Below are 27,639 nucleotides of genomic sequence, written 5' to 3' on the forward strand. Positions count from 1 at the left end.
TGTTCTAAGTTCACTATTTGTAGTTAATCTATATTAACCAAATCACTCACTCATCAATTAGCAAGATTAAGGAATCGAAAATCAAGAAAAACCAATTCACCCCCCCCCCCTCTTGGCTTGTCACCTTGGGCAACAGAATTTATCTACAGCAATATCATGAAGTGATGAAAAATAACGAAGATGGTCGCCCCTATGAATGGCCTTGGAGAGGGGAGAGGACTTAACTTTTTCTTTTAAGAAGTAGAAGTTGCATTTGTCACACCCCGGACTTGGACATAATTTATATCACGATCCTCTGCTGTGGCCTCTCCTTGGGCCTGGGCTGAAGTTGGCTGGGACTGCCAGCTTCAGCCCAAAATGGCCCTTGTGGGCTGGGCCTCACAGCATTTATACGATGAAGGTGCCTGATATTATCATGGGAACGAGATAAGGAATTTGAGAAATGCATCCATTCAAGGAATATTTATCTAGCTGACAGGAAGGAGAAGGAAGGATTTATAGAGCTAACTTCCAAATATATGGGATAAAGCTGTATAAATATGGTTATATGTTTGTGGCTGCACTACACTAATTTGTTAATAGAAACAGAAAGAGCTAGACTATCAGTCACCTCTGAGAAGAATGCAAGAATCCAGAGAAGAATGCAAGAATCCAGTTAGCAATTCCAATTAGCAACGAAAAAAGAGACCAGAAAGTGTAATAATTACCTTCAAATTCTTTTTGACTAAACTAGCACAGGGAAAGAGAAAATTAAGTTAGATTCCCATTCTAGCAATAGAGTCTATGATTTCATTGGCCTCCTATGACATGTTTATGATCAGGACCCTTCATCTATATGCCAGATCCATTTTGTGTTTCTATTTATCCCTTATATCGTTTTTACTGCATGGTGAGAAGGAATTAACAATTAAATGAATCTTGTGTAATACTAGCGTAATAGGTATAGCAATTACTTATTTTAATGAGTTAAATGATGTTACTATCAACAATATTATACTTCATCCATTTCAGACATTGCTGATAGAGATGGAATGGCTCAAATGCCTCTGGAACAGTCTGAAATCATTTTTTTAGGCACAGGAACTAGTGAAGGTATTCCTCGAGTGAGCTGCCTCACTAATCAATTGAAGACATGTGGGGTAAGGTTGTCATCTCTCTGGCTTTCTCTATATAGTTTACTAGATGGTGCTAATAATTTTAATTCTTAAGCGAAAGATCACAGTTAATTTTTCAAATATCCTTTTTTTTGTTATTGTGTCTAAAAGGCTGGCTCTAATTTGCCTTTTCAGGTTTGCTCAAAGGCAACTGAGCCAGGCAATAAAAATAGGAGGCTTAACACAAGCATCCTTATACGTTATACCAATTCTATTGGAAGATTTAACATTCTTATAGATGCGGGCAAGTATGCATCATATTTAATCTTTCCTCTCTCTCTCTCTCTCTCTCTCATATTTTATGATCCATGGACGGAGTTACTTACATTTAGGTTTGCATTATACAGTTTCTATTAACAATTTCTTTTCTCTGTGTGCCCTCATGTTTTTTCTCTTCTTTTATGCTTCTTCCTTATCAACCTCACTTGTTCAGAAGGATTCTGCCCTTTTCCTTTTAGACATCTATTAGTTGTACATATCCTTTTTCATTTTTATGCCTTACGTCTCCTTATTATAAGTCAAAGGGTAAGACGAGAAGAATTATCAGCTCGAAGAGTTTGGTATCAAACACTTTTTTCTTTCTTTTTTTTCCTCTATTATATGCTATAAAATTGTATTGGTTTGTAAATTAAGAATTCCTAGTTCAATATGTGCACATAATAAATATAGACACCTTATGTTTTAATTAATTATAATCTGCAAATTCTCACTTCCTGGCTATATTATGCAGATTCTTCTACCATAGCGCACTTCGGTGGTTCCCTAGTTTTGGGTAATAATTCTTTATTAACTTTTTTAACTTCTTTTTTTTCCCCATCAATGTTGTCATTTTCATTCTCTGTGATGAGATATATACATTATATTCATGATCATGTAAAGGAAATGGCAATGAATTCATAGGATTTTTATGCATGGGATGATGTTCGTACTCATCTAACTAATATTTTATGACTTTGAAGTGGTCATCATCAATTATATGTCCAATGTTTCCATGCTTCCTGAAGACAAACATCATCGAGGTGCAGCATATGCAAAATGGCATCTCCTTAGCTTGTCTTTATAAGTTCATCTTTTCTAAAATTTTTCACAATGAGGGAGTGAGTTTGATAATATCGTTATGATTACAGATGAACTAAAGCCTATTATCGAGCATGACATGCTTTCGATTGTTTTTTGAGAATTAAAAAATATTAGATCAAGAAATGGTAATTCTCTTGTGAGCTTTGTCCAAACGTGTCCTGGGCAGGAATCTGGCACATTTTAGAGGGTTAATATCAGGCTGAGGAATGGCAAATAGTCCATCCCTTGATCCTTCAAAGCTAAACATGTAGATGAGGCATGCTAGTTAATACTAAGGTTTCTCTGCATTCATACCTACATACGCACAAGCATTGTGAATTTTCAATTATTTTTTGAGAAGTAAAAAGTATTAGATCAAGAAATGATAATTCTCTTGTACGCTTTTTCCAGGCATGCCCTAGACAGAAATCTGCACATTTTAGAGCGTTAATACCAGGACGAGGAATGGTCATAAAACATTTCAAACTTAGTTAGCCCATCCCTTGATCCTTCAAAGCCAAACATGTATATGGAACAAGGCATGTTGTTTAATATTAACGTTTTTCTACTCTATCCTAGTTGAAATATTTTCCATGTTTCCTTTGTACCAACATATTCCACCAGGACCGCTTTCTTTTATAATGCATTTGACAAGATGATTTGCTTCAATTGTCATTATTAAAGATTGCTGTTTCGGTACTGGAGCCTGGGTCGGTTGCCTGGTGGCACGGTTCGGTATGCCCTCATGCTATTTCATGCCAGGCTCATATTAACACAGTAGAAAGGGCAGGAGAGAGGAAAAATGGGAGAAAGAAAAAGAGAGAGAGAGAGAGAGAGGAGGGAGGGAGAGAGAAGGAGAATACCTGCAGAGGCCGGCGGAGTGCATTGTAGAGCGGGCGGGGGAGAGGTAGAATGGGAGAGAGGAAAAGAGAGAGAGAGAGTGGGGGAGGAAGGGAGGGAGAGAGAAGGGGGGTGGCAGATGTCCGGCAGAGGGCAAGGGATTCGCATGGAGGGGTGGAGGGGTTCCCCTATGGTTCCTCTGTTTCGAACGATATAAGGATCCTGGAGAGGGGCCCTTGTTTGGAACGAAATAGGAGAACTGGAGATGAAGCCCCTTCTCCACCCTTCCGTGCGGCTCCCCGGCCCTCTGTCGGCTTCCGTGGGCCATCCGCCACCCCCTCTCTCTCTCTCTTTCTCTTCCTCCGCCCTCTCTCTTTTTCTCTCTTTCCTTCTATTGTCGGTTTCTCGATTTCATTGCCGGAACTGTCCCAATCCGCCACCAATACAGCTCGGTATGTTTTGAACCGGACGGTTTGGGATGGTTCCACCTTCTTTGGTCATTATCCTCATCATCCTAGTCATTTTAGGTCTCTTTCTTTCTCTTAGACTGAACTATCATACAAGATCATTAGATACCAAGAACATGGCCTGCTTTGCATCCCTAACTTTTTTGATCAGTTGTTCTTGCCATTCATCAATTTCTTGTTGATCATTATCTAAAGTTGGTTTTGTATGACCAAGTTTCTTGCAGATATGCTATCTAATTCCTACTCTCAAATTCCCTAGAAATTTCTCTAGCCATCTGTACTAAATTTGGTCCAATCCTGTGCCACGTTAACTACAACTTGGGTTCTACTTGGGCTCCTTTCATTTATTTCTAAAGGATTCCCTTTCAAATATCACTACCTTCATCATCTTAAGGTGTCCACTTCTTTTTCCTTTAATTGAACGCTTCAACTGTAAATGGTTATATAAAATTAACACGTATAATATCCCACAAAAATAATTGCTTTTGCTGCTATCTCTCTTCAACTGAAATCCTATGTAAAACCAGTTTCCATAAACCTTGTCTAGAAACAATATATATAAACAAAGTGTTATTATTCTACAAAATTGGGAAATTAACTTTTGATAAAATCTCTTGTGAGAAAAGATTGTGGGTTGGATAGCTTTGATTGTCCCGTATTCGAGCTTTGCATCACCTAAGAATATTGGAGGATTGGGTCTTGATGATACATAAAATTTTTGATTACGTTAAATGATTTATGGATTTTCACTCATTTGATGTTTGAGTTTTTGAAAGAGACAGAATAAGATGCTGATGGACCATGGAATTATCAGCATTCATGGAATTACCATGCTAGTTTTTGCTGCATCTTTTGAGTGGTTTCACCTATAGCATAGTGAGAAATATATCTTTGCACATGCATGCTATATGATGCCACACAGATTGATATATGTGCTTGTGCCAGAACTAGAATGAAATGTTGAGATTGATACACATGTGCCATAACTGAATTGTGACTTTTATTCTGTTAAAATTGTAAGACCACCAAACTGTATGTTTTCTTCTTCTTAGCAATTAAAAAGGTGATAACAAAAATATTGAATGCTTGTATATACGCACACACATGCACACATGCATGCACAAGAGGTCCAGAACTAGTAAAAATTGAACTACTATCTTTAGGTAAGCATAACATATGATCTACTTTAGAAAACTATATCTGCATGCATGTGTGCCTGCTCAGAGATTACTATACCTATTCATGTGATCTTGCTTCTTGACTCTTCTTAATTTAGTGTAATGAACTTGTACATACTATATATTTCTTTTGCAGATCACATGTTATGCTTATAAAAAGGCTCTAGTTTAATTTTTTGTAGTTCTAAACCTCTGATCATATTTGGTTCCTTAAAGACTGGTGATGATCTTTATGCATAGATATCTGGCTTTATTGATAATTTCCCAGCATGCTTCTGTATCTTCTTCTTCTTCTTCTTCTTTTTCTTCTTCTGACTGGCTACCTTTCTGTCAGGATGAGAACAATTGATGCAGTCGCTATTACTCATTCTCATGCAGATGCAATTGGAGGTTGTGAACTTGTACTAAAGCCCCCTTTTCCCCTTAGATATAAGCCATATATTTGGTGCAAATTTTTGCATTTATATACAAATCTGTGGATCCTCATACTAATGGTGTCATGGATAAAAGATCCTTAAAATTGTTGTAAAAAGTAAATTGTTTCTTTTACAGTTTAATCTGCTTGAAAATTAAATTGGTTGAGATTTTAGCTAGTGTCTCATTTAGCACAAATAAATTTTAGATTATGATAATAAAGATAAAAAAGGACTGATTAATAATTAAACTAAAGGTGCCTCAAAAATATAAGGCTGCTAAATAATTAATTTTGACTGGGTTTTAGTTTAGTGTCACATGTTGTGGCAGAAAAATCTCCCAGATAGCAACAAGAAAACTAAAAATAGGTAAGGTACCTTTTGAATTCATCATGGCATTAGGGGTTATATCATTGAATAACACAACTTAGTTAGACTATTGCTGCAAATCTTAACATCTGAAGTTGGTTATACTGGTAGAAATAAGTGGTAGGGGAGTTGCACTAGAATCTAAAGTTCAGTCCTCCCTCTGCACCCATTCTTTCATTCAATAAATCCCATCATTTATCAAGCACCATGCATATGATAATTCTGTTATGACCAAGGTTCAAAAACTCATTTACATTTCAGTTTTGGCTGGATTGTGGAGCTTTTGTTTCAGAAGTTTTGCTCCAATCTTTTGGAGTTTTGATCAGAAAATTCAAGGAATAAATTCAAAAATGTTTAGCAATAGGGGGGAAAAGAAGCTAAGAAAAGATATTACACAAGATTTTAAAGTATTTGTTTTGATTGTTTTAAGCTGAAGTTGACATTATGTCTAAGTGAAATTCATTACATATAATAGTATTTTGAACTATGATTATATATTATTTACTTTTTGAACTTTTATTGTTCAAAAATGTTACTTTTGAAGCTTTTTATTGATTTGTGCATTCAAATAACTCTCTTCACTTTTTAGAAGAATTAAAAGTATATTAAATTTTGGTGTTTCTCTCATTTTTTTGGGCCTAAGCAACTATTTGATCAAATGCATATAATTATAGGGCTGCATTTATTTTATATGGAAAATATCATATGGCTGTGAAACATTTTGTATTTTGTTGTTTCTTTATCTTTAAAGGTACTACAACAACTAATAAGAGCCTTTTCGGAGGTGTGGACTCATTAATGATTCTGTTTATTGTCTCTCCCTTTTCAACTGAAAAAAAGAGAGATCGTTATTGAAAATTAATTCTCTATATGCTAAAATAATTGAAAAAAAATCCCGCTGTAATATTAGGCACCAGAAAAGACATTAAAGAACTAACCTATGATTGATTTTAGTGTCGGTCAAATGGGCCGAAACAACCGAAACTAGGGGTCAATTTTGGTTCAATCTCGGCTGAAATTGATCAGCTCGGCCAAGACGGATCGGTTTTGTCCGAACCTTGTTCATGACAAATAATCTAAATTTCCCGTGAATCTATATTTTGTACATGATAAATAATTTAAATTTTTCCTTAAATCTATGTTTGATACATGACAAATAATTTAGATTTTTCCTTGAATCTATATTTTATACATTCCGTTACACATGACATACATGATTCTTTTTTGATGCAAGTGTGCTTGCATAATTGCATTGTCTTGCTATGAGCCACGCCTCTTTGTTATAGCATTCAAATCTAATGCCATCTCTATCTCCTATGGTTGCGACATCTCTAAAGGTTAGAGGCCAACTTGCATGAGGTAATTTTGGATTTGCAATAGGGATTTTTATTTTTCCTATGTTATTATGTAAAGCATTAGAGCCAGAAAACAGAGAAGAACTTGTTTGAGTGTGGTATTGATCCAGGTGTTCCCTTTTATGTATTCAAGGTTGCGCAAGCATTTCTCATTTTGTTTTATTTTGTTTTCATTTTTTCTTTATTTGTTTTACAGGACTGTTTTTAAATTAAAAGAAAAGAACAGAAAGGAAGGTGAATGTGTGCATCTTTAAGAAAAATTCATCCCTTATGGCTTAATGCAAGCATCATTATTTATTTTCAAAGTTTGTCTAGTATGAGGAGATTATATGATGAACTTATGATGGTACCTTCTTTTTAATCGAAGAGGACCTTGTTAATTCAATGGTTCAAATGCTTTCCCCCCTTTGTGATGGGGGTTCAAATGTTGTTTAAAGCATCACTATTTTTATGTTTTTGTCATATCTTGTGACTTATGAAACATGGACATGGATACGGACATGGATACAACATGATATGGATACATAGATATGACAAAAGTTAAGAAGTAAAATGCCATGCAGTTAGAATACATCAATGTGTATATATATGTATGTGTGTACATATTTATGTATTTATATCTTCATACACGCATTCCTATATGTCTATGTAAAAAGATATCCACAATGTATAATAGGCTATCAAAATAATATAGTCCATACTTGACACGATAATATTAACTTTTATACCCTCATCATTTAGTCATCATTCGAATCCTAACTCCAATCCATTGGAATTTATATTTTATATATCGGAATAATCCATTTTGTTATTAATTGATGGGGGTAAAGGATGACCGAAAGAAGAGAAATCAATTAGTTATTCATTAAGGTTTAATTTGATTCAATGACCAAAGTTAGACGAGGATATATAGCTCGGAAATGTCGATCAAAACTTCATTTATTTGCATGAACCTTTATTGGGGCTCTTAAGGCGGTAAGGCGCAGTTGAAACTTGAAGCGTGTGTAACCCATTCTAATTCTAAGAGTAAGGGGCTTAGCGCTTTGATGGTTGACTGCCTCCGCTGGGGGCACCTATCTTTCTTTTATATCATATTTAAATATTAACAATATAGACTACAAAATTGACTCTCCATCATTAAACGGTTAACATCGAAAAGGAAAGAAAATACCCTCCTGCTTGGAGGTATCGGGGAAATTTCTCAAGTGTATCCAAGAAAAATCTGGAGTTTTGTGTTTAATTTTGAAAAATAGGATAACTTACTAGAGTATTGGAGACGTATCTGAGAAGTATCCAACGAGTATTAATGTCGAACGTATCCGATATGGATATGGGAAGTGATTTGACATTCCGTGCTTTCTTGCTTGCAACATGACATGACAACTGATCTTTTCACTTCTTGTCAGACATTCTCTACAAGTACTCTTATGTAGTTAGCATACTATTTGAAGAATATGTTCTGTGCTTTTACACTACATTTGAGGATTTGTATACTTTTCAAAAGTTGTTTGGATTTTTTTTTTCTTTGGTTTGAACAAACATGTTTTTTTATTCCTGATGCAGGCCTTGATGACCTTCGAGATTGGACAAACAATGTCCAGCCACACATACCAATCTATGTAGCTAGGCGTGATTTTGAGGTTTGACTCAATAGCAAACATTTATATATAAATAATTTTTAGTTCTTGTCAGTATCAAGTGAATCATCACGTCTCTCCATGATTATCTGAGTTTTTTCCAAATTGATCACCAGGATAAAATTTTATTATCTCATTGTGAATATAGATCTTATGAGAATTGTAGGCCATACATGTCATAAAGGCTCTCTTGTTTGTTCCAGTGAACTTTTGATGCAAACTGAGTTGCATTTCTCTTACAATTTATTAAAATATCTGGTTTAAGCTAAAATCAAGGAGAACACTATTATACTTAACATATAAGGTATTCACAAGTATTATCTGAATCAAGGTCCGCCGTACCGGTACCGGTCGGCGTACCGGTGGCGATCCGGACCGGTACGAATCGGTCTCGAACCGGTCCGTACCGGTCCAAACCGGTCACGTACCGATCCAAACCGGTCCCGTACCGGTTCCGTACTGGTTGTCCAACAATAAACCACCGGTACCGGATTCCACGCTGATCCGGTACCGGTCCCAGACCGGACCGGTACGTACCGGCCGGTACGGCAGACCATGATCTGAATCTTGTGGCATTTAGTTCTTTGGTAGAGTCCTATGTGATCTAAGATGAGGAAATGGCATATTTATAGTGTTGACATTTTTGATGTCCATCTCTAGGTTTTCTTTTCTAAGACAATAATGACTACTCCAAGTTTTCAGTTATGAATTTTTCTCCAGGAGAGTTTTGCTTAGACATTTGAGTTGTGAATGCAGTCCAATAGTTGTGCAACTTATTGGTCACTAATAAGTGGTATTTGTACTTTATTTAAAAGATTTCAATTAGTCACTTTTGTTCGCAGAATGTCTTCAATCACTAGGCATCTTGTTTATAAGTAAATTTCACAACAGCTTGTACGGTTTCTCTCATATTTCTCTCCATTTTCTCACATAATTCCTACAATTTTGGATATATAACCCCTGTCTCACCCTCTCCCCCCAGACTACCCTTCTCTCTATGATCCCTCTCTCTTCCCCCTGCTGTCCTCTCTCTACTCTTTCCTGTGTGCCACTCACCCACTCTCTCTCATTTTTTAAGTTTTTAATATTCTCATACTTTCTTTATTATGTATTTTGTATTTTTTTCTATTTTCCTATATTTTCTATCTAATATTTTTTTTCTTTTGCACATTCTGTTCTTGTTTAGTTTATTTATTTCATTTAGTTATCTTTTGTGTAAATTATAATATTCTATATTGCAGTTAAGCATCTGTTTTATTTTTAATTCTAACATTTATATTTATCTTTGCTTCTTGTTTCCTATTTTTTGCTTTTATTGTGTTCCTTCTAGTTCGCGATTTTAGTTGCCTGTTTTGGTTTACATTTTTAAAATTATATAATTTGATTTCTATTTTTTATGTGTTTAATTTGACTTGTTTGCTATATTTTTTATTTGTTATTTTATGTTTTCAGTTGACTTATATTTCTCTCTCCCTTTCTGTTTTCAGATTTTTAATGTCTTCAGATTTTGATTTATGTGTTAAATTTTGTTTTAATTACTAAACCTATTACTTTTCTAGTTCATTCACGATTATTAATTTTTGTTGTACATCTTACTATATTTTAGCATCTTTTACTTTTATTTTATAACTTGAATTTTATTTTGTTTTGCTTTCTTGTCTCCTTTCCTTGTTTATTGATTTTGTCTTGTTCATTCTATCTCACACTTTTAGTTGCTTCTTTTGGTTTATATTTTTTGTTTCTATTTTTAACTCCATTTTTTGTATTTGATTTTCTGATTTGTCTTTTTGGTTTGATTTGCTTATCTTAATTTTTTGCTTATCTTTTTTTATGTTTCAAATTGACCCAACATTTCCCTTTCTCTTTCTGTTTTCAAATTTTGAATATATTCATTTTTATTTATCTTTTTATATTTTTCATTATCAATTCTATGTTTTATTTTTGTTTTAAAATTATTTATCTGTATTTTAGCATATGCTTGTATTTTTTTATAATTTTGTACTTTATTGTACTTTGGTTTTTGTTTCCTCTTTTATGACTTTTTTTGTTCTTTCTACTTTACAATTTTATTTGCATATTTTGATTTGTATTATTTGCTTGTTCATTCCATTATTTATTTTATAGTTCCTGATTTCAGTATTTTATAATCCAGCATATTATAAAAAAAGTAATAATAATAAAACATAGAATGACGTTGATTATTTTGCCACATGCCTGTTTGCTAGTGAATGTAAATTTATGAGTTGTTTTTAACCAAGTTTACTGTTAGAAGATCTTGTTTTAGTTACAAGTTTGGGTGAAGGATTCTTGGAGCTTAGGATTGCAATTTGAAGTAGCTTAAAAGCTTCTATATACTCATCTTTTGAACTCAAAACGCTCAGATTGGTCATTCTTTGGTTAGTTAGGAATGGACTCATTAAGCAGAGAAAGGGGTTTTTGCATGTCTGCATGAAGGAAGGGGAAAAGTGGGGGTGGGGGGTGGGGGTTGCTCTTTCATGAGCACAAATCCCTCATTCTGGAGCAAGTGAAAATTTAGCTAGTAATTTCAGCCCTTTTCTTTGTTTTCCTCTGTCGATTCATTCTCTACATCACTGCATCATGGCTAAGGCTACTTCATGACCATACTTTAGTAACTAAGCCTGCACATGCTTTGTTTGCCTACTAGATGATGAAATACATACTCTAAGCATGCTGAGGTGCTTGTAATTGAGCTTTCACATAAAGCTTGATCCTATCTATATCTTTTAGAGAACAGGTTTGATAACTTTAATAGGAAATAATTAATCTTATATTCAGATCAGTGTTGTCATTGCCAGTCTTCTTTAGTTAACAATGTGAACTTAATAGTTAATTCCTTTTATCAAATATCACTTTTCAATTATTGGGAAAAACCACTTAAAGCACAGGATTGTTTTTTTCTTATGAGAAGCATCCGTTGGACCTTTACTCATCTGAAAAATGCTCCTAAAAAGACTTAATATTCTATAGTTTAATTATCGTGACATGTAGAACGGGAGAAATAATTACGCTTATATACATACAATACTAGGTGAACATCTGAGTAAAGTTGGGTAAAAACTCTTCCAACATAGGTTAAGGAGAAGGAAGGAATATTATCACATTGTTTGCACCTATCTTTTAACAGAAAAGTAATCAATAATTATGAAAGTTAAACCCCAACTAGCTGATTTATGCTTGGATAAGTTGTAAAAAAGGATGTTCCAATGCATGAGGTCCCTGCCACTGTGGGGTTTGGGGAGGGTCAGATATATCTAGCCTTACCTCCATGTGTGGAGAAGCTATTTTTGTGTTTTGAATCCATGACATCTAGGTCACATTGGAGCAACCTTATAGTCACACCTAAGCTTGCCCTCTAATAGAAAAGGGTATTCCAGTGCACAAAGCTCCCGCCACTGTAGGGTTTGGGGATGTTAGATGTACGCAGCTTTTAACCCCCAAGTATGGCAAGGTTGTTTCTATGTTTTGATCCGATGAAACTCGGATGACAGTGGAGCAACCTTGCCATTGCACCAATGGATCTGCATGAATTTTTCCTTTCCCTAATGAAAACCCTTGTTATAGTTGCTGATAGCACTTTTTTATGTTTGGATAAGTTGTATATTTTATAATTCTTGTACTGCAAAGAAATTGTTTTTCATTCATCATCATCCTTATTATGGCAGTCTCAAAATTATGATTTATTATTGCTACCACTACTACCCCCAAAAACTTGTTACAACGCTTGATAATCTTTGTTACAGTTATCTTTTTTTAACATGTAAAGAAAATTCTAATATGTTCTGTTTTTCTTTTCTATTTTGTATTTTTTGTTTTCTGTTCTTTTAGGCTTGTTCTGACATCAATTCTTAGGTATGTTTCAGGTGATGAAGAAGACTCATTACTATTTAGTGGATACAAGTGTAGTTTTACCTGGTGCTGCTGTCTCTGCATTGCAATTTAATCTTATAGAGGAGGAACCATTTTTTGTTCACAATCTCAAGGTCAGTGATGTCGAGCATACTTTATACTTGGTTCTCTAAGGTTGAGTGCTGGCCATCAGCTGTTTCTCTTTGTTACAGAAGACAAATTTTCATACCTGAACATTTAGCAATGAGGATGTTGGATTTAAATTCTTTGGATCTGTAACTCTGAGTTTTCCATAGCTGCAAATAAGTTCATGTACTCCTTCTTTCATAAGCAATAATCTATCATGCTTTTATCTATGATTTTCTGTCTAGGTGTTGCTATGTATGAATCCCAGTATAATCCTTAAAACTTTAGTTGAACTATTTGTTTGTTTTACTTAGAGTTTAATATTTAAATATGTTGCTTGTATTTATAAACATTGTTTACATAGAGTTTAATATTTAAATATGTTGCTTGTATTTATAAACATTGTTTTCTTTGTAGTAGCTGCACTGTAATGCAGACAAATATGTTATATGATGTTTAGACAACGTAAGTTCATGTGCTTGAGCACAGAAAAGAGCAAAAGGGCTAGGATTTCTTGTTTATAGTTGGATAAACTAACACAGCCCAAGCCATTCATATAAAATAAGATGGTGCAGGATTCTGAGACTGAATTAGATAAAGCAGTTTTGTAGGACTAAAATTAATTTCTTTGAATTTTATAAAAACACTTACAAACCACTAAAGATCAAGAAATTTCTCTTAAGGGGAATGATGCCCTTGCTCTTCACATGCATTATCCATTAGAGAAGCACCACAAAAGTATCATATAATTTGTACAGAATGCTGATCACATTTACAATGGATTGAAGACCATCCATCCTAGCCATCCTGGAACAGACTGGTGAAAGGAGTGGTCATGGGATGACTACGGGATGTTGGATCCACATAAACTAGCCATCCTTGTTTATCTGGTGGTCTCAGTCAAGACCGAACAGGTCAGTGACCGAGTCAATGGGTTCCAATCATTACAAACCTAGGACCTGGTAAAAAAGAAAGACCTTGAGGCTTGTCTCTAGTCTACATGTTTTCACACGTGGAGGAGAGAGGAAAAGAGGAGGGAAAGGAGAGGAAGAATTGGTACTGGCAACATAAACTCAACCATCAGTCAAAAGACCTATCCTGATCCTAGATTTTGACAAACAAACCTTTAAAACCATTTAAACAATAATTAAGAAAAAAGGCATCCTGGTGAATCATTAGGAATGCGAACCCATACCTAGTGGACAGTATCATCTTGACATGGTCCCTGACTGATACTAGGTTGGAGACTGGGTTACACTAGTATTATTTGTTAAATTTTCACTGCTTCAGATTTGCCATGACTGACACAAATTCTTATTTCCAATATGTATACATGTTTTCCCAAGCTTCTAGGATTTTATAAAAGATGCTCGAGTTTTGATCATTAATGATATAATTAGTATGGTTTTCTCTTTGTTGTCAAGAGAATCAAATGGTTCAAATGGCAATATTCTATCGCCCTCTCTCTATCATGTTCCTCTTTCTCAATTTCTTTTAAGTTCAAATCAACTACTACCTTCTCGTAATCATCTCTCCTTTTCCCAACTATTTGTGGTTGGAAAAATATTACCTTTTGTGACACAGAATTTTCTTAGAGAATCAAATAGCAAATCGTTCTTCAGATGTTTCTTTTTATTGTGAAAAGATGTATATAATGCAAACAAATAGTTAACCTTTAGAAACTTATTTTCGTTTGAAAATTAATAAGTTTTCTTAGCCTTTATTTGGGCACTTCAAGGCAACTCAATGTCACGACCCCTCCCTGATCCGGCGGGCCGCCGCGACGGTCCTAGGGTGCGGGTAGGCATAAGGCCACCAGCCACCGTGTAGAACCCTATTACCTATCAATCATCATAAATTCTTGAAAATTTTGGCATGATATATGCACAAAATAATCACTTTGTTCTATTTTTAACCTGTCAGGAAATATCCACACATACCACAATCTACCCGTCAGAGCTGCAATCACATAATCCTGTCACAAAATAAACCTGGACAATATAAATCAATACATTATCACAGGCACACCCCATCTGCATAAAAAAATCTGGTTCCTATTTCATTCATGGTCAAACCCATATCCACAACAGGATCTATGCCTATAACCGTACACCATACACACTGAGGGTTTATAATACATCAAAATATATAAACCTCTACTCTACACTATATTATGCTATGGAGCGGCACAGCTAGCAGGCAACCACTAATCCTGCTCCTCTCTATATATCAGCTGGCCTGCAACAAAAATATCAACTGGGGAGTGAGTATATAAATACTCGGTGAGTAGAGTGGAGAGTACTATGCATATGAGATAGAATATAATCATGGCTCGAGATGAAATCTCAAAAACATATGAATGGTGATCAATAACAAGATGAACATGAACTCAACATAAAGAATATAGAGTAAATAATCAATATCACCATAATCAATATCAACTCATCTGAAGTACATATGGAATAATCAAGTAAACATATATGCTACTCATGAATATGCTCAATAGATCATAATGCTGGAACATACAAATCGGGTGTCAATATGTTGAGACATCGATAAACAGCTATCAGGAGGTGGGTCTTATGCCCCAGGCGAACCACAACAACTCCCTACTGTCATATGCATGCATAGAATATGACACCACACCAATAATATAAATGCTGGCCAGTATCCAGAACAGAAATTCATAGAAATCCGTAAGAATCATCTCACATCTGAATACCATCGGCACCTCACGGGAATGCTACATCCGCGGAAAGCCATACTGCATCTCGCGGGGTCTTACTATGCCCGACGGCAAGCAGATATATAAGTCGCAGGACTGGCCGATCCTACGCCTAGGGCCGTGTCCCCCTAGGAAGGGACTGGGCTCCGTCCACCTAGAAGGCTACTATGTGCACACAGGCCGATGTCTAATCCCATCAACTATGGTGTCCTGTACATACTGCCAAGCCATGCATGAATGATATAATGCACCTTTCCAATACTCAACTATAAAGGAGTATAATCAAGACTACCACTCACTCGACCACGACCCAATCATAAACTAACATCAGGGTTGGGAGTGAAGAGTTAAGGAAGTGCAATGCAACTCAATATATCACTGAAAAGGCTCTACAAGTCTTTGAAATAGAGAAAATGAAATCAATTTACAAAAGAAGTCATTTCACAACTCGGAACCAATTTAACTACTCTTTTACCCCTTGTAATTTCTCTTAATGTTCCCTCAAATGCATGTCCAAATAATCAAGCATGGAGAAACAAGATTATAGAGGAATCTACTACAATATCAATCAATATGCTCAAGTGGAATCAATTCACACTTGGCGACATTCATGAAAATGAATTAAGAATGCTCATGGTGCAAAGTACATGACTCCCACTCACCTGCCAATCCGGCACGGTCTTGATACACCTCCAAAATCTATAGTAGACAGTGGGGGACTTCTTCCTCTTGTTCCCTAGCTTCTTGCCCAACTGTGACATGCATTAATCATACATTCAGTCTTGTATCAAGGACTCATAATCTATGTATCAATTATAAGCATAGAAACTTTAATTGACTCAACTCCCCCCTCACTAAATCTTCCTTTTTTTATTAATTAACTTGCTATTTATGTGTATTTTGATGCAGGAGCATCTCACTCACACCTTGGGCCATTGCTGTTAGGGTAAGGTGCGATAAAAAATTGAATTCTTTCTCTTTCTAAAATTTTTCTGAATCCCGAGCCATCTCCGACTTCCCGAGTCGACTCCGCTGAGCTCGAGTCGACCCCAATTTGCCCCAAGTCGACTCCAGTTGATCACGGGTCAACTTCGGCGCGTTTTGAGGCGACTCCCATTATTTTTCTCACCCCCTTCATCCCGGATGAACAGTAACCCAGACTGACATCCGGTTACTTCACCCCGGATTTGATCCACTTTCCAAACTCTAATTTTTATGAAATTTATACCTAATACTCTACACTCATAGGGGTTTCCAGAATGGTGACATGCATCTCCATCGGAGGCCGATTGACCCTCGAAACAATTCACTGAAATCAGGACTTCGACACAGATTTTCCGCAGTCCCGAAAAAATCTTGTCGAAATCCGACTCCTCCTCTTTTAACCTCCTCTAACACTTCTATCTAACCTCTCTAGACCACATCCACCCTTTGTATAGCCTAATTTCATTAGAAGACTAAGTAGGGATGGGTATTTACCTTTTTCTCTTCGGAAAATCGAGGTCTTTGCGTAAAGGGGAAGGAGACTAGCACTTCTCCTTTCAGTCGGCAGCACCACCGACTCCTCTTCCGCCTCTGCGATTCCCCTTTCCCTTCTTCTTTCTTCTTCTTCTTTTTCTTCTTCCTTTTTTTTTCTTCCACCGCCTGAGACCCAGCCATTTCCTTCTCTCTGTGTCTCTCCTTTTGTTTAAATCCTACCGCCACAGCCAAACCAAACCCCCATTTAAGTCACATCACATTATTTTTTTTGTTTAAAATTATTAATTTTCCATTTTGCCCTTGCCACTTCAATGCATCTACTGTTATGCCATTAACTTTTGATTCCTTCCAATTTTACCCCTTATATCAATTTTAAGGACTATTCTATCCTTCTTTATATAGAAAAAAAATTTGGAGTTATTACATCCTCTCCCCTTATATAAAATTCGTCCTCGAATTTAAAAGAGTAAATTACCTGATTACTCAAAGAAGTGAGGGTATCTGCTCTTCATAATCTGCTCCGACTCCCAAGTGCACTCATCAACATTGTGCCGGTGCTATTGTACCTTCACCATGCATATTTCTTTATTTCTCAGCTTTCTAGTTTGAGTATCAATGATAGCTACAGGAAGTTCTTCATAAGAAAGGTCTTCTACTGTAACTTCCTGCACTGATAGCACATGAGATGGATCCGGCATATACTTTCGGAGCATAGATACATGAAATACTGGATGCACATGGCTGAGGTTTGGAGGCAGTGCTAATCTGTAAGATACAGTGCCAACATTGTCTAATATCTCAAAGGGGCCATTGTATCGGGGACTAAGCTTGCCCCTCTTTCCAAACCTCATTACTCCTTTCATAGGAGAGATCTTTAAGAAAACATGATCCCTCGTGCCAAACTGCACATCTCTCCTTCTGACATCTGCGTAGCTCTTCTGCCTACTAAACACTGACCTCAGCCTTTCCTGTATCACTGACACCTTTTCTGATGTCTCTCTAATCAAATCTGGCTCTTCTAGGTGCTTCTCTCCAATCTCAGACCAGCACAAGGGAGATCTACATTTCCTCCCATAAAGTGCCTCATAAGGTGCCATACCAATAGTTGAGTAATAGCTATTATTATATGCAAACTCAACTAAAAGTAAGTACCTGTCCCAGCTACCTCTGAAATCCAGTACACATTCTGAGCATATCCTCAAGGGTCTGAATGGTCCTCTCCAACTGCCCATCTGTCTGAGGATGAAATGCTGCACTGAAATCAAGTTGAGTCCCTAATGCCTCATGGAGTTTCTGCCAAAATATAGAGGTAAACTGTGAACCTCTATCTGATATAATAGAAACTGGCACTCCATGCAAGGACACTATCCTATCCACATACATCTCGGCATATTGAGCTACTGAATATGTGGTCTTCACCGGTAGAAAATGGGCTGATTTTGTCAATCTATCCACAATCACCCAGATGGAATCATATCCTTTCTATGTTCTGGGCAGCCCAACCACAAAATCCATAGTTATCCTTTCCCATTTCCACTCGGGCAAAGGTAACTCTTGCAACAGTCTTGTTGGCTTCTGATGTTCAAATTTCACTTGCTGACAAGTCAAACAAAAAGCCACATATTTGGCCACATTCCTTTTTAATCCGTTCCACCAATACATGCTTTTGATATCATGATACATCTTGGTGGAACCAGGATGAATGCTATAGGGAGTGTTGTGTGCTTCATGCATAATCTTCTGTCTCAGATCTCCCACATTTGGCACACATAACCTACTGCCACACCTTAACATCCCATCTACAATCTGAAACCTTTCTGACTGTCCTGATTGCACTTCTCCTTTTAGTTTCACAAGGACTGGATCTAAATCCTATGAAACCTTAATTTCATCTATCAACCTCGGTTTCACCTGAAATTATGCAATCAAAGGACGAACCTCTGATACCTCAAAAAATAGTCCCTGACCAAATAAATCTGCCAGATCTCTGACCATCTCTCTCCTCTGGACGGAGATGTGAGATAAACTGCCCATTGACTTTCAGCTTAATGCATCTGCTACTACATTAGCCTTGCCCGGATGATACAGGATTTGGCAGTCATAATCCTTCAACAGCTCTATCCATCTCCTCTGTCTGAGATTCAAATCTCTTTGTTGCTGAATGTACTGGAGGCTTTTGTGATCAGTATATATTTCACATTTCTCACCATATAAATAATGCCTCCATATCTTTAATGCAAATATGACAGCAGCCATTTCCAAGTCATGAGTGGGATAGTTTACCTCATGCTTTCTTAGCTGTCTGGATGCATATGCAATCACCTTGCCATTCTGCATTAACTCACATCCTAATCCCACTCTGGAAGCATCACAGTAAACTACAAACCCGCTTGTATCTGTGGGTAGAGTCAAAACTGGAGCTGATGTGAGGCAATCCTTCAGCTTCTGGAAGCTCTGTTCACAAGAATCTGTCCAAGTGAACTTAACTTGCTTCCGAGTCAGCTTTGTCAATGGGGCAGCTATTTTTGAAAAGTCCTTTACAAACTTTCTATAGTACCCAGCCAGACCCAGAAAATTTCTGATTTCTGTTACATTTGTAGGTCTCGGCCAATCCATAACTGCCTCAATCTTCTTGGGATCCATCCTGATTCCTTCCTTGCATATTATGTGTCCTAAGAATCCAACTTCCTGTAGCCAGAACTCACATTTGGTAAGTTTGGCATACAGTTCATGTTCTCTCAAGGTTTGTAATGCTATCCTCAAATGCTCTTCATGATCAGCCTGACTCTTGGAGTATATGAGGATGTCATCTATAAAGACTATCACAAACCTGTCAAGATAGGGTTTGAAAACCCTATTCATTAAATCCATGAATGACTCTTTGAGACATCGATAAACAGCTATCGGGAGGTGGGTCTTACGCCCCAGGCGAACTACAACAACTCCCTACTGTCATATGCATGCATAGAATATGACACCACACCAATAATGTAAATGCTGGCCAGTATCCAGAACAGAAATTCATAGAAACCTGTGAGAATCACCTCACATCTGAATACCATCGGCACCTCACGAGAATGCTACATCCGCGGAAAGCCATACTGCACCTCGCAGGGTCTTACTATGCCCGACGGCAAGTAGATATATAAGTCGCAGGACTGGCCGATCCTACGCCTAGGGCCGTGTCCCCCCTAAGAAGGGACTGGGCTCCGCCCACCCAGAAAGCTACTATGTGCACACAGGTCGATGTTTAACCCCCTTGACTATGGGTGTCCTGTAGATACTGCCAAGCCATGCATGAATGACATAATGCACCTTCCCAATACTCAACTATAAAGGAGTATAATCAAGACTACCACTCACTCGACTACGATCCAATCATAAACTAACATCAGGGTTGGGAGTGAAGAGTCAAGAGAGTGAAATGCAACTCAATATATCACTGAAAAGTCTCTACAAGTCTTTGAAATAGAGAAAATGAAATCAATTTACAAAAGAGGTCATTTCACAACTCGGAACCAATTTAACTACTCTTTTACCCCTTGTAATTTCTCTCAATGTTCCCTCAAATGCATGTCCAAATAATCAAGCATGGAGAAACAAGATTATAGAGGAATCTACTACAATATCAATCAATATGCTCAAGTGGAATCAATTCACACTTGGCGACATTCATGAAAATGAATTAAGAATGCTCATGGTGCAAAGTACATGACTCCCACTCACCTGCTAATCCGGCACGGTCTTGATACATCTCCAACATCTACAGTAGACAGTGGAGGACTTCTTCTTGTTCCCTAGCTTCTTGCCTAACTGTGACATGCATTAATCATATATTCAGTCTTCTATCAAGGACTCATAATCTATGTATCAATCATAAGCATAGAAACTTTAATTGACTCAACTCCCCCCTCACTAAATCTTTCTTTTTCTATTAATTAACTTGCTATTTATGTGTATTTGGATGCAGGAGCATCTCAGTCACACCTTGGGCCATTGCTGTTGTGGCAAGGTGCGATAAAAAATTGAATCCTTTCTCTTTCTAAAATTTTCCTGAATCCCGAGCCATCTCCGACTTCCCAAGTCGTCTCCGCTGAGCTCGAGTCGACCCCAATTTGCCCCGAGTCAACTCCAGTTGACCTCGAGTCGACTCCGGCGCGTTTTGAGGCGACTCCCATCATTTTTCTCATCCTCTTCATCCCGGATGAACAGTATTGCGGACTGACATCCGGTTACTTCATCCCGGATTCGATCCACTTTCCAAACTCCAATTTTTATGAAATTTATACCTAATACTCTACACTCATAGGGGTTTCCAGAATGGTGACATGCATCACCATCGGAGGTCGATTGACCCCCGAAACAATTCACTGAAATCAGGACTTCGACACAGGTTCTCCGCAGTCCCGGAAAAACTTTGTCGAAATCCGACTCCTCTTTTAACCTCCTCTAACACTTCTATCTAACCTCTCTAGACCACATCCATCCTTTGTATAGCCTAATTTCATTAGAAGACTAGGTAGGGATGGGTATTTACCTTTTTTTCTTCGGAAAATCGAGGTCTTTGTGTAGAGGGAAAGGAGACTAGCACTTCTCCTTTCAGCCGGCACCACCACCAACTCCTCTTCCGCCTCTGCGATTCCCCCTTCCCTTCTTCTTTCTTCTTCTTCTTCTTCTTCTTCCTTTTTTTTTTCTTCCACCGCCTGAGACCCAGCCGTTTCCTTCTCTCCGTGTCTCTCCCTTTGTTTAAATCCCACCGCCACAGCCAAACCAAACCCCCATTTAAGTCACATCACATTATTTTTTTTGTTTAAAATTATTAATTTTCCATTTTGCCCTTGCCACTTCAATACATCTACTGTTATGCTATTAACTTTTGATTCCTTCCAATTTTACCCCTTATATCAATTTTAAGGACTATTCTAAAATCTATATATAGAAAAAAAAAATTGGGGTTATTACACTCAATAACCTTTTATTATGGATGGCAAATTCAAATATGTGAATGTGTAATTTTTTTTAAAATCTAGTAGTAGATAAAGATCTGATAGAAACTACACATTTTCGTCCCTCATTAGTCACATCCCTTTCTACTCTACCCTTATGCTAATAGTGTCACCAGGCTCTCCATATATCAGGAGTACCAGTGTGCTGTGTCAACATTGAAAGAAAAGAAGGTTCGATCCCAATGGGAATAAAATGTAATGGGTCTCTTCTCTCACACATCGTAATAAGTAATGGCTCTGATAAAATCTACATGCCAATTGACCTGATTATAACTCTAGAGCTTTTCTTAGAATTAGAGAATGTGAATTTTAAATTGAAATCTTGATTGTTATCTTGTTAAACTCAATAAAAGTTCCATTCAGTAAATGATTAGAAACTCTTTTTGATGAAAGAAATTTCAAGGGTAGAAGTCAATGAATTTCTTACTGGATGTCCTAACAAGCTTTTCTCACAACTTTCATAAAGTTTGCATCATCTATTTGGCGGCGGAGATGTCTTTATAACTGCATTAAACAGTATTAGCTTACTTCCAGAGCAAAGTCCATGGAGTAATACTTGAAGTCACTAATCTGTCTTTGTTAGTTAGTTCTTCTCTAGTTAAGTTGGAAAAGGCAACGAGGAAGAGCAGAAAAGATGAAAAGACCTGGATATAAGTAGTGAATGATTCTCCAACACCCTGATTCTGAACTGGCTACAGGAGAAACAATGACAAAGCAAAATCTGTAAAGCCATGAAGTTGAGAAGTCTTAATAGATCATACATGTTGCAATAGGAAATAGTCTTACTTTATTCTTATCAATTTTCAAATGTTTATTCGTCCATTAGTGTTTTCTTGGTTGATTCAATTTACTGTTCATGTCTAAACCAAATATGTAATATAAAAATAGTTTATGTCATTTTTTGGTAAATTAGAAATGTTTTTTAATTCCTTTTCCTGATGTTGTTGCATGTCACTGTTTCAGATTACTCCTTTACCTGTCTGGCATGGACATGGTTACCGTTCCCTAGGTTTTCGTTTCGGGGATATATGTTACATAAGGTAACATACTAATAGCTATTTATACGATTCCAATGAAATTTATTGCATTATATTTTTCATTATTAAATTGTTATTTTTGTGTGCAGTGATGTTAGTGACATACCAGAAGAAACTTACGAGCTTCTCAAAGATTGTGAACTTCTGATTTTGGTACAACATAATTTTTTTTTTAAAAGAAAGCAATTACTGGAGATATTTTTGTTTTAATTTCCTTGCTAACGATACTAACAATGCTTATTTCAAAAATTTCTTCAGGATGCACTAAGACCAGATCGTTCATCTCCAACACATTTTGGACTACCAAGGGTTGATGTCTTTATTGTTTAGTGTATTCGTCCTTGGTAACTTTTGTTCTTGTTGGGACTTTTTACTGAAGTTTTATTTACTTTATTCTTGATCAGGCTCTAGAGGAAGTCCGGAAGATTCAACCAAGGAGAACACTTTTTACTGGTATGTCATATACTATGTAGAATAAGCATTTCGTATAATCATATGTTATACTGGTATCTTTGTGCTTCAGAAGCATGGAAATCATTTAATATTATATATTTTACACAGAAAAATCACTTTATTCAGTTTTCTTAAGTTATAAACTATTTTTTATGTTGCTAGGGTTAATTCCTATATCTTGTAACAAGAAATTCTACCTATTTACCTGTTCTAGAAAGACCACTAATGCATTACTTACATTATATTCTGGGGCATCCAAATACCCACTTTACATGCATAATTTTTTCATGTTTTTGAAGTCTAGAATTTTAAGAACTTCTTTCCTTGATTCTGAAATTGATGGAGAGGTAGTATTCAGTAGGTGTTCACAGAGCAAAACTTGTGTTTCAGTTCTTTAGATGTAGGTAGTTTGCTGCTAGAGACCTAGACAAGTTTTGACAACTAGCATTGTATGGTTTAATGCTATTCAAAGTCACCCTTTTAAGAAGGTGAGTTTTTCAATGATTTGCTTATAGGCTGCATTGAAGAATCCTTAAGTCACTGCAGCACTGTTTATATTGTTAGGAGTGTTAACACGAGGATTCTTGTTCATGAAAATTACTTAATGCTGAAGTTATAATTATTAGATTCCTGTTAATTGTATTATCAAATCCTTTAACCTATTTTCTGATTCTGGTGCTTCATTTCTCTATTAGATACACCTTCACAATCAAAGTTTGCTTTATAAAATATGCACATAGATTGCCTCGCCCATTTTTTTCGGGCAGCAAATGTTTGAGTAGTTCTTTTTTGAGCTTTTGTTTGTATTATCAAATCCTTTTAACCTATTTTCTGATTCTGGTGCTTCATTGCTCTATTAGATACACCTTCACAATCAAAGTTTGTTTTATAAAATATGCACATGGATTGCCTCACTTCTTTCCAGCAGCAAATGTTTGAGTAGTTCTTTTTGAGCTTTTGTTCTTTATAATCTTCTCGGCGTTAGTTGAATGTTACTGGAGTCATCCAATATCCTCAGGTTGTTCTTTTTTATTCATCTTGTGGGTTTCATTACTGAGCAGCGATTCTATTTTTAATCACATTTTTGTCTTTTACATTTTTCAAGCTCTATCATCATGGAAGATAGAAAGTCCATGACAAGAGCATATGCTGGATCTATCCTATGAAATTAAGACATGCCCATTAGGAGAAATCCTGAAACCCTCCTTTTCCTTATTTGTATTCTATGGATAAGCTTCTTTCCCAAATAGACTTGGACGTACAGCAAATGAATTGACTTGGTTATGGAGCAGGTACCAAGGCCAAACAATTGTTATGGGCGGTTGCCTAAGCACCTAGGCTACCGCCTTGGTGGTAAATAGGCCTTTGAATGCCTAGGCGAGCCTCACCTAGACCATTAATCATGAATTCATACATATTGGCAAAGATTCATATAATACACACATATATTAATGCAACTATATCAATGTTATGTATAGATATATGTATGACGTATACTGTATATGAATGCACATACAAGTGTGTCATTAGTTTGTATACATAAATATAGGTAAAAAAACGTATGAGCACACTTATAATTCATGCACATATGTATCTAAATATAGCATGTTAAATTATTTTCTTGCAATCTTTTCTCATGTGACACATATCTACCAATAAGGTTGTGAGAAACTTTAGACTAAACCTCAAGGAAAGTTTGTAGTTTGAAAATAAATTAACTTAAAAACAAGAGCTAAACATGTGATCACAAAAAGATTTTTCATTCGATAATATCAACCTTAGCTCCAATCTCTAACAAGATAAGCGACTAAGAAAACAGACTCCACCACTTGAGGTGAAAGAACAACAATATATGTTATTACTTCTGTTATATTTTATGAATTAATAAAAGTTTAAAAAATTAGAATATATCTTGAAAGAGGCTTAATTGTTTATGCTTACTATGTATGCTCAAGGTATATTACAATGTAAATTATTGAAATAGCTCAAAAATCTAATTGTGAAAGTGAAGTACTTGAATCGAGTAATGACCGAGTGAATTTGTACTAGGTCTCTTGCCTTGGTGGGTCCCCTAGGCCGCCACCTAGGCTATATGCTAGTCTAATGCCTATTGTCACCTTGCTATTTGAACTCTCCTCGTCAATATATTCTTATTTTGCTTTTGACTTTGGATGAGGGTGATAATGTGTGAGTTTTCTTTTGTAACCCAATTTTTGCAAATTATTTGATCATTTATAAGCTTGATGATCTGTGAAAGAGACTTTTTTTTTTCCCCTTTGCATTTTACCATCTCATTACCCAATAAAAAGGAGGCTAGTTCAAGAACCCGAGATCTTTCTTGGAGTTCTTTCAGTTGTCATTTCTTGTAGAGATATGTATTCTTTGCGTGAAATCTTGTTTCCCCCTCAATATAAGTGTCATACTCAGGTCCTTGCTGAAATGCCCCGACTGATACCATCTTAGTTGGCAAAATACTTTGGTAATTAATTGGCTATTGCATTGCATCGATGCTTGAGTAATTTGGTTTAAGCTGCTGATACGATTGGGATGTGCCAGGTATGATGCATTTAATGGACCATGACAAAGTAAATGAACAGCTTTCTAAGTTGATGGAGACAGAGGGTCTGGATGTTCAGCTGAGCTATGACGGCCTCCGTGTACCAGTAAGCCTCTAGAAGAGTTGTTTTTTTTTTTTTTTGAAACTCTTCACCATTCATTTTCTCAACAATCATGTCTAATAAATTGGCACTGCAATCCTGCTGCCTTTTAAGTGGGGTCGGGATGCTGTAGCAATGCGATGCATCTCCATGACTAATTTTTGGATTGTTTGGTGAGGTCAAATAAAACGCCAGCATAGTAATCTCTTTTTTTTTTCTTAATTCGTTCTGGCATGATATGGATGCAGACAGATTCTCCAGTTATTCTGACATCAATCGCCAATAGTGAACTGATAGGAAGAATTTTGACGAGGAAATGCGCGTGTTGCTTTTATCTGCCCACACTTGCAGAAAACTGAGTGAGAGAACCGACTTTTTCCGCATGACTCTTGGATGTTGCCTTGCACAGCCATCGTGCAACGCACAAGGATACCCTTCTCTTCCTGACAATCGGGAAAAGTCGGTGCTCTTTCGACGTGTTTTTTTGACTCCTCGCATGTTGGATGTGATGTTAGGGAGGGGAACGACGTGACGCATGGTTGGAAGCATTTTCCTTAGAATGTAGCTTTACGGGGGAGGACGTCTCTTTCCAGTGCAGGATTCCTCTTGATTTAAGAGAGCTAAGAGCCCTTGGGGTCCATTGGCCATCTAATCATCCAGTGCAGGATTTCTGATCCTAAAATTAGGATGGTTTTAGAGGAAGCTGAGGAGACCTCGGATCAGGAAAAGCATTTGGAAAATGTTTCCTGGCATCTGACAGTTTCAGGCACAAATGCCTTCAATCTTTCCATCTTGGAACAGGTTGAACTTACCAGTAGTGTCGAGCTTGCCCAAAGGGTGGTTTGCATCATAGGTCTGGTCCTGGCAATGACCGTTCAAGCCAGACGATTTCTTTTGAAAATTTATTTCTTAATTTTTTAGAGGAAAAGTGGGAGACTACATTTGCTGTAATACAATAATTAGTAATTAATTCCGTACCAAAATACAAATATGCCATTCAAGGCTCGAACTCAGGATTTTTGGTTGCTAGGTGAGGGCACAAATATTAACAGGTCATTGATGATTCCATATTCAACAAATCTTGATATTTGAAGTTAAGTAATTTTTATACTAATATTTAATTTTACCCTTCTTTTTGCTTCTCGGTATTATTGCAACAAAAATCATTATTTATTTAATTGGAAAAAAAAAGGAAACATCGGTGTGCTGTAAATATACATCTAAAGGGATTTTTTTTCCCCATTTTTATTTTTCTACACTTTCAAATTAAATATGTATTACAGAAGCATCCAAATTAGGGGTGGCAAAATATGACCCGGCCCGCCAACCCGACCCGTGTTCGACCCGCCATAAACAGGTTTGGGTTTGGCTTAAACGGGTTCGGGTCATAAACAGGTTGACCCATTTAACCTGTTTATTAATTGGGTCGGATACAGGTTTAAGATGTCTAACCCGTTTAACCTGTATAACTCGTTTAATATATGGGTTAGATTGGATAAGGGCCACAGCCCACAGCCCACAAAGACCCATCAGTCATCCGTTTAAAACCTTCTCTCAGTTCTCTCCAAGTTCACTGTTCATCTGGGCACCGCTGCCCTTTTTTTTCGGTTCAGTTCAACCTGAGGTCCTGAACCCCACCCTCGAGCCCGCCGCCTCCGACCACTCCGACGGCGCCGACGACCCCTCCCGCCTCTCCGACCTCCTCTTCCGCCCCCGCAAGCCGGCTTCCAACCTCCTCCCTCCCCTCGGCATTTCCTTTTCGGCTTTTCCGCTCCGCGATAGGGATTGGGGATCAAACCCTAGAGGCCTAGATGCAT

General features: G+C 36.9%; 1 protein-coding gene across 1 annotated transcript in view; it reads left to right on the forward strand.

Annotated features, from left to right (window-relative positions):
- LOC103711222 (putative hydrolase C777.06c) overlaps nt 1-26,036 on the forward strand; it is a 28,992-nt gene extending 2,956 nt beyond the window's left edge. Inside the window, exons 2-12 of the mRNA XM_039125330.1 lie at nt 1,012-1,139; nt 1,290-1,402; nt 1,885-1,926; nt 5,033-5,088; nt 8,399-8,475; nt 12,354-12,473; nt 22,639-22,715; nt 22,802-22,865; nt 22,971-23,021; nt 23,117-23,165; nt 25,722-26,036. Of these exons, the coding sequence (XP_038981258.1) occupies nt 1,012-1,139; nt 1,290-1,402; nt 1,885-1,926; nt 5,033-5,088; nt 8,399-8,475; nt 12,354-12,473; nt 22,639-22,715; nt 22,802-22,865; nt 22,971-23,021; nt 23,117-23,165; nt 25,722-25,840 (896 nt within the window). The 3' untranslated portion in view covers nt 25,841-26,036. The remainder of the gene's footprint in view (nt 1-1,011; nt 1,140-1,289; nt 1,403-1,884; nt 1,927-5,032; nt 5,089-8,398; nt 8,476-12,353; nt 12,474-22,638; nt 22,716-22,801; nt 22,866-22,970; nt 23,022-23,116; nt 23,166-25,721) is intronic.
- The last annotated feature ends 1,603 nt before the right edge of the window (nt 26,037-27,639 follow it).

The sequence above is a fragment of the Phoenix dactylifera genome, chromosome 4 (genome assembly GCF_009389715.1).
Source record: "Phoenix dactylifera cultivar Barhee BC4 chromosome 4, palm_55x_up_171113_PBpolish2nd_filt_p, whole genome shotgun sequence".
NCBI lineage: Eukaryota > Viridiplantae > Streptophyta > Magnoliopsida > Arecales > Arecaceae > Phoenix > Phoenix dactylifera.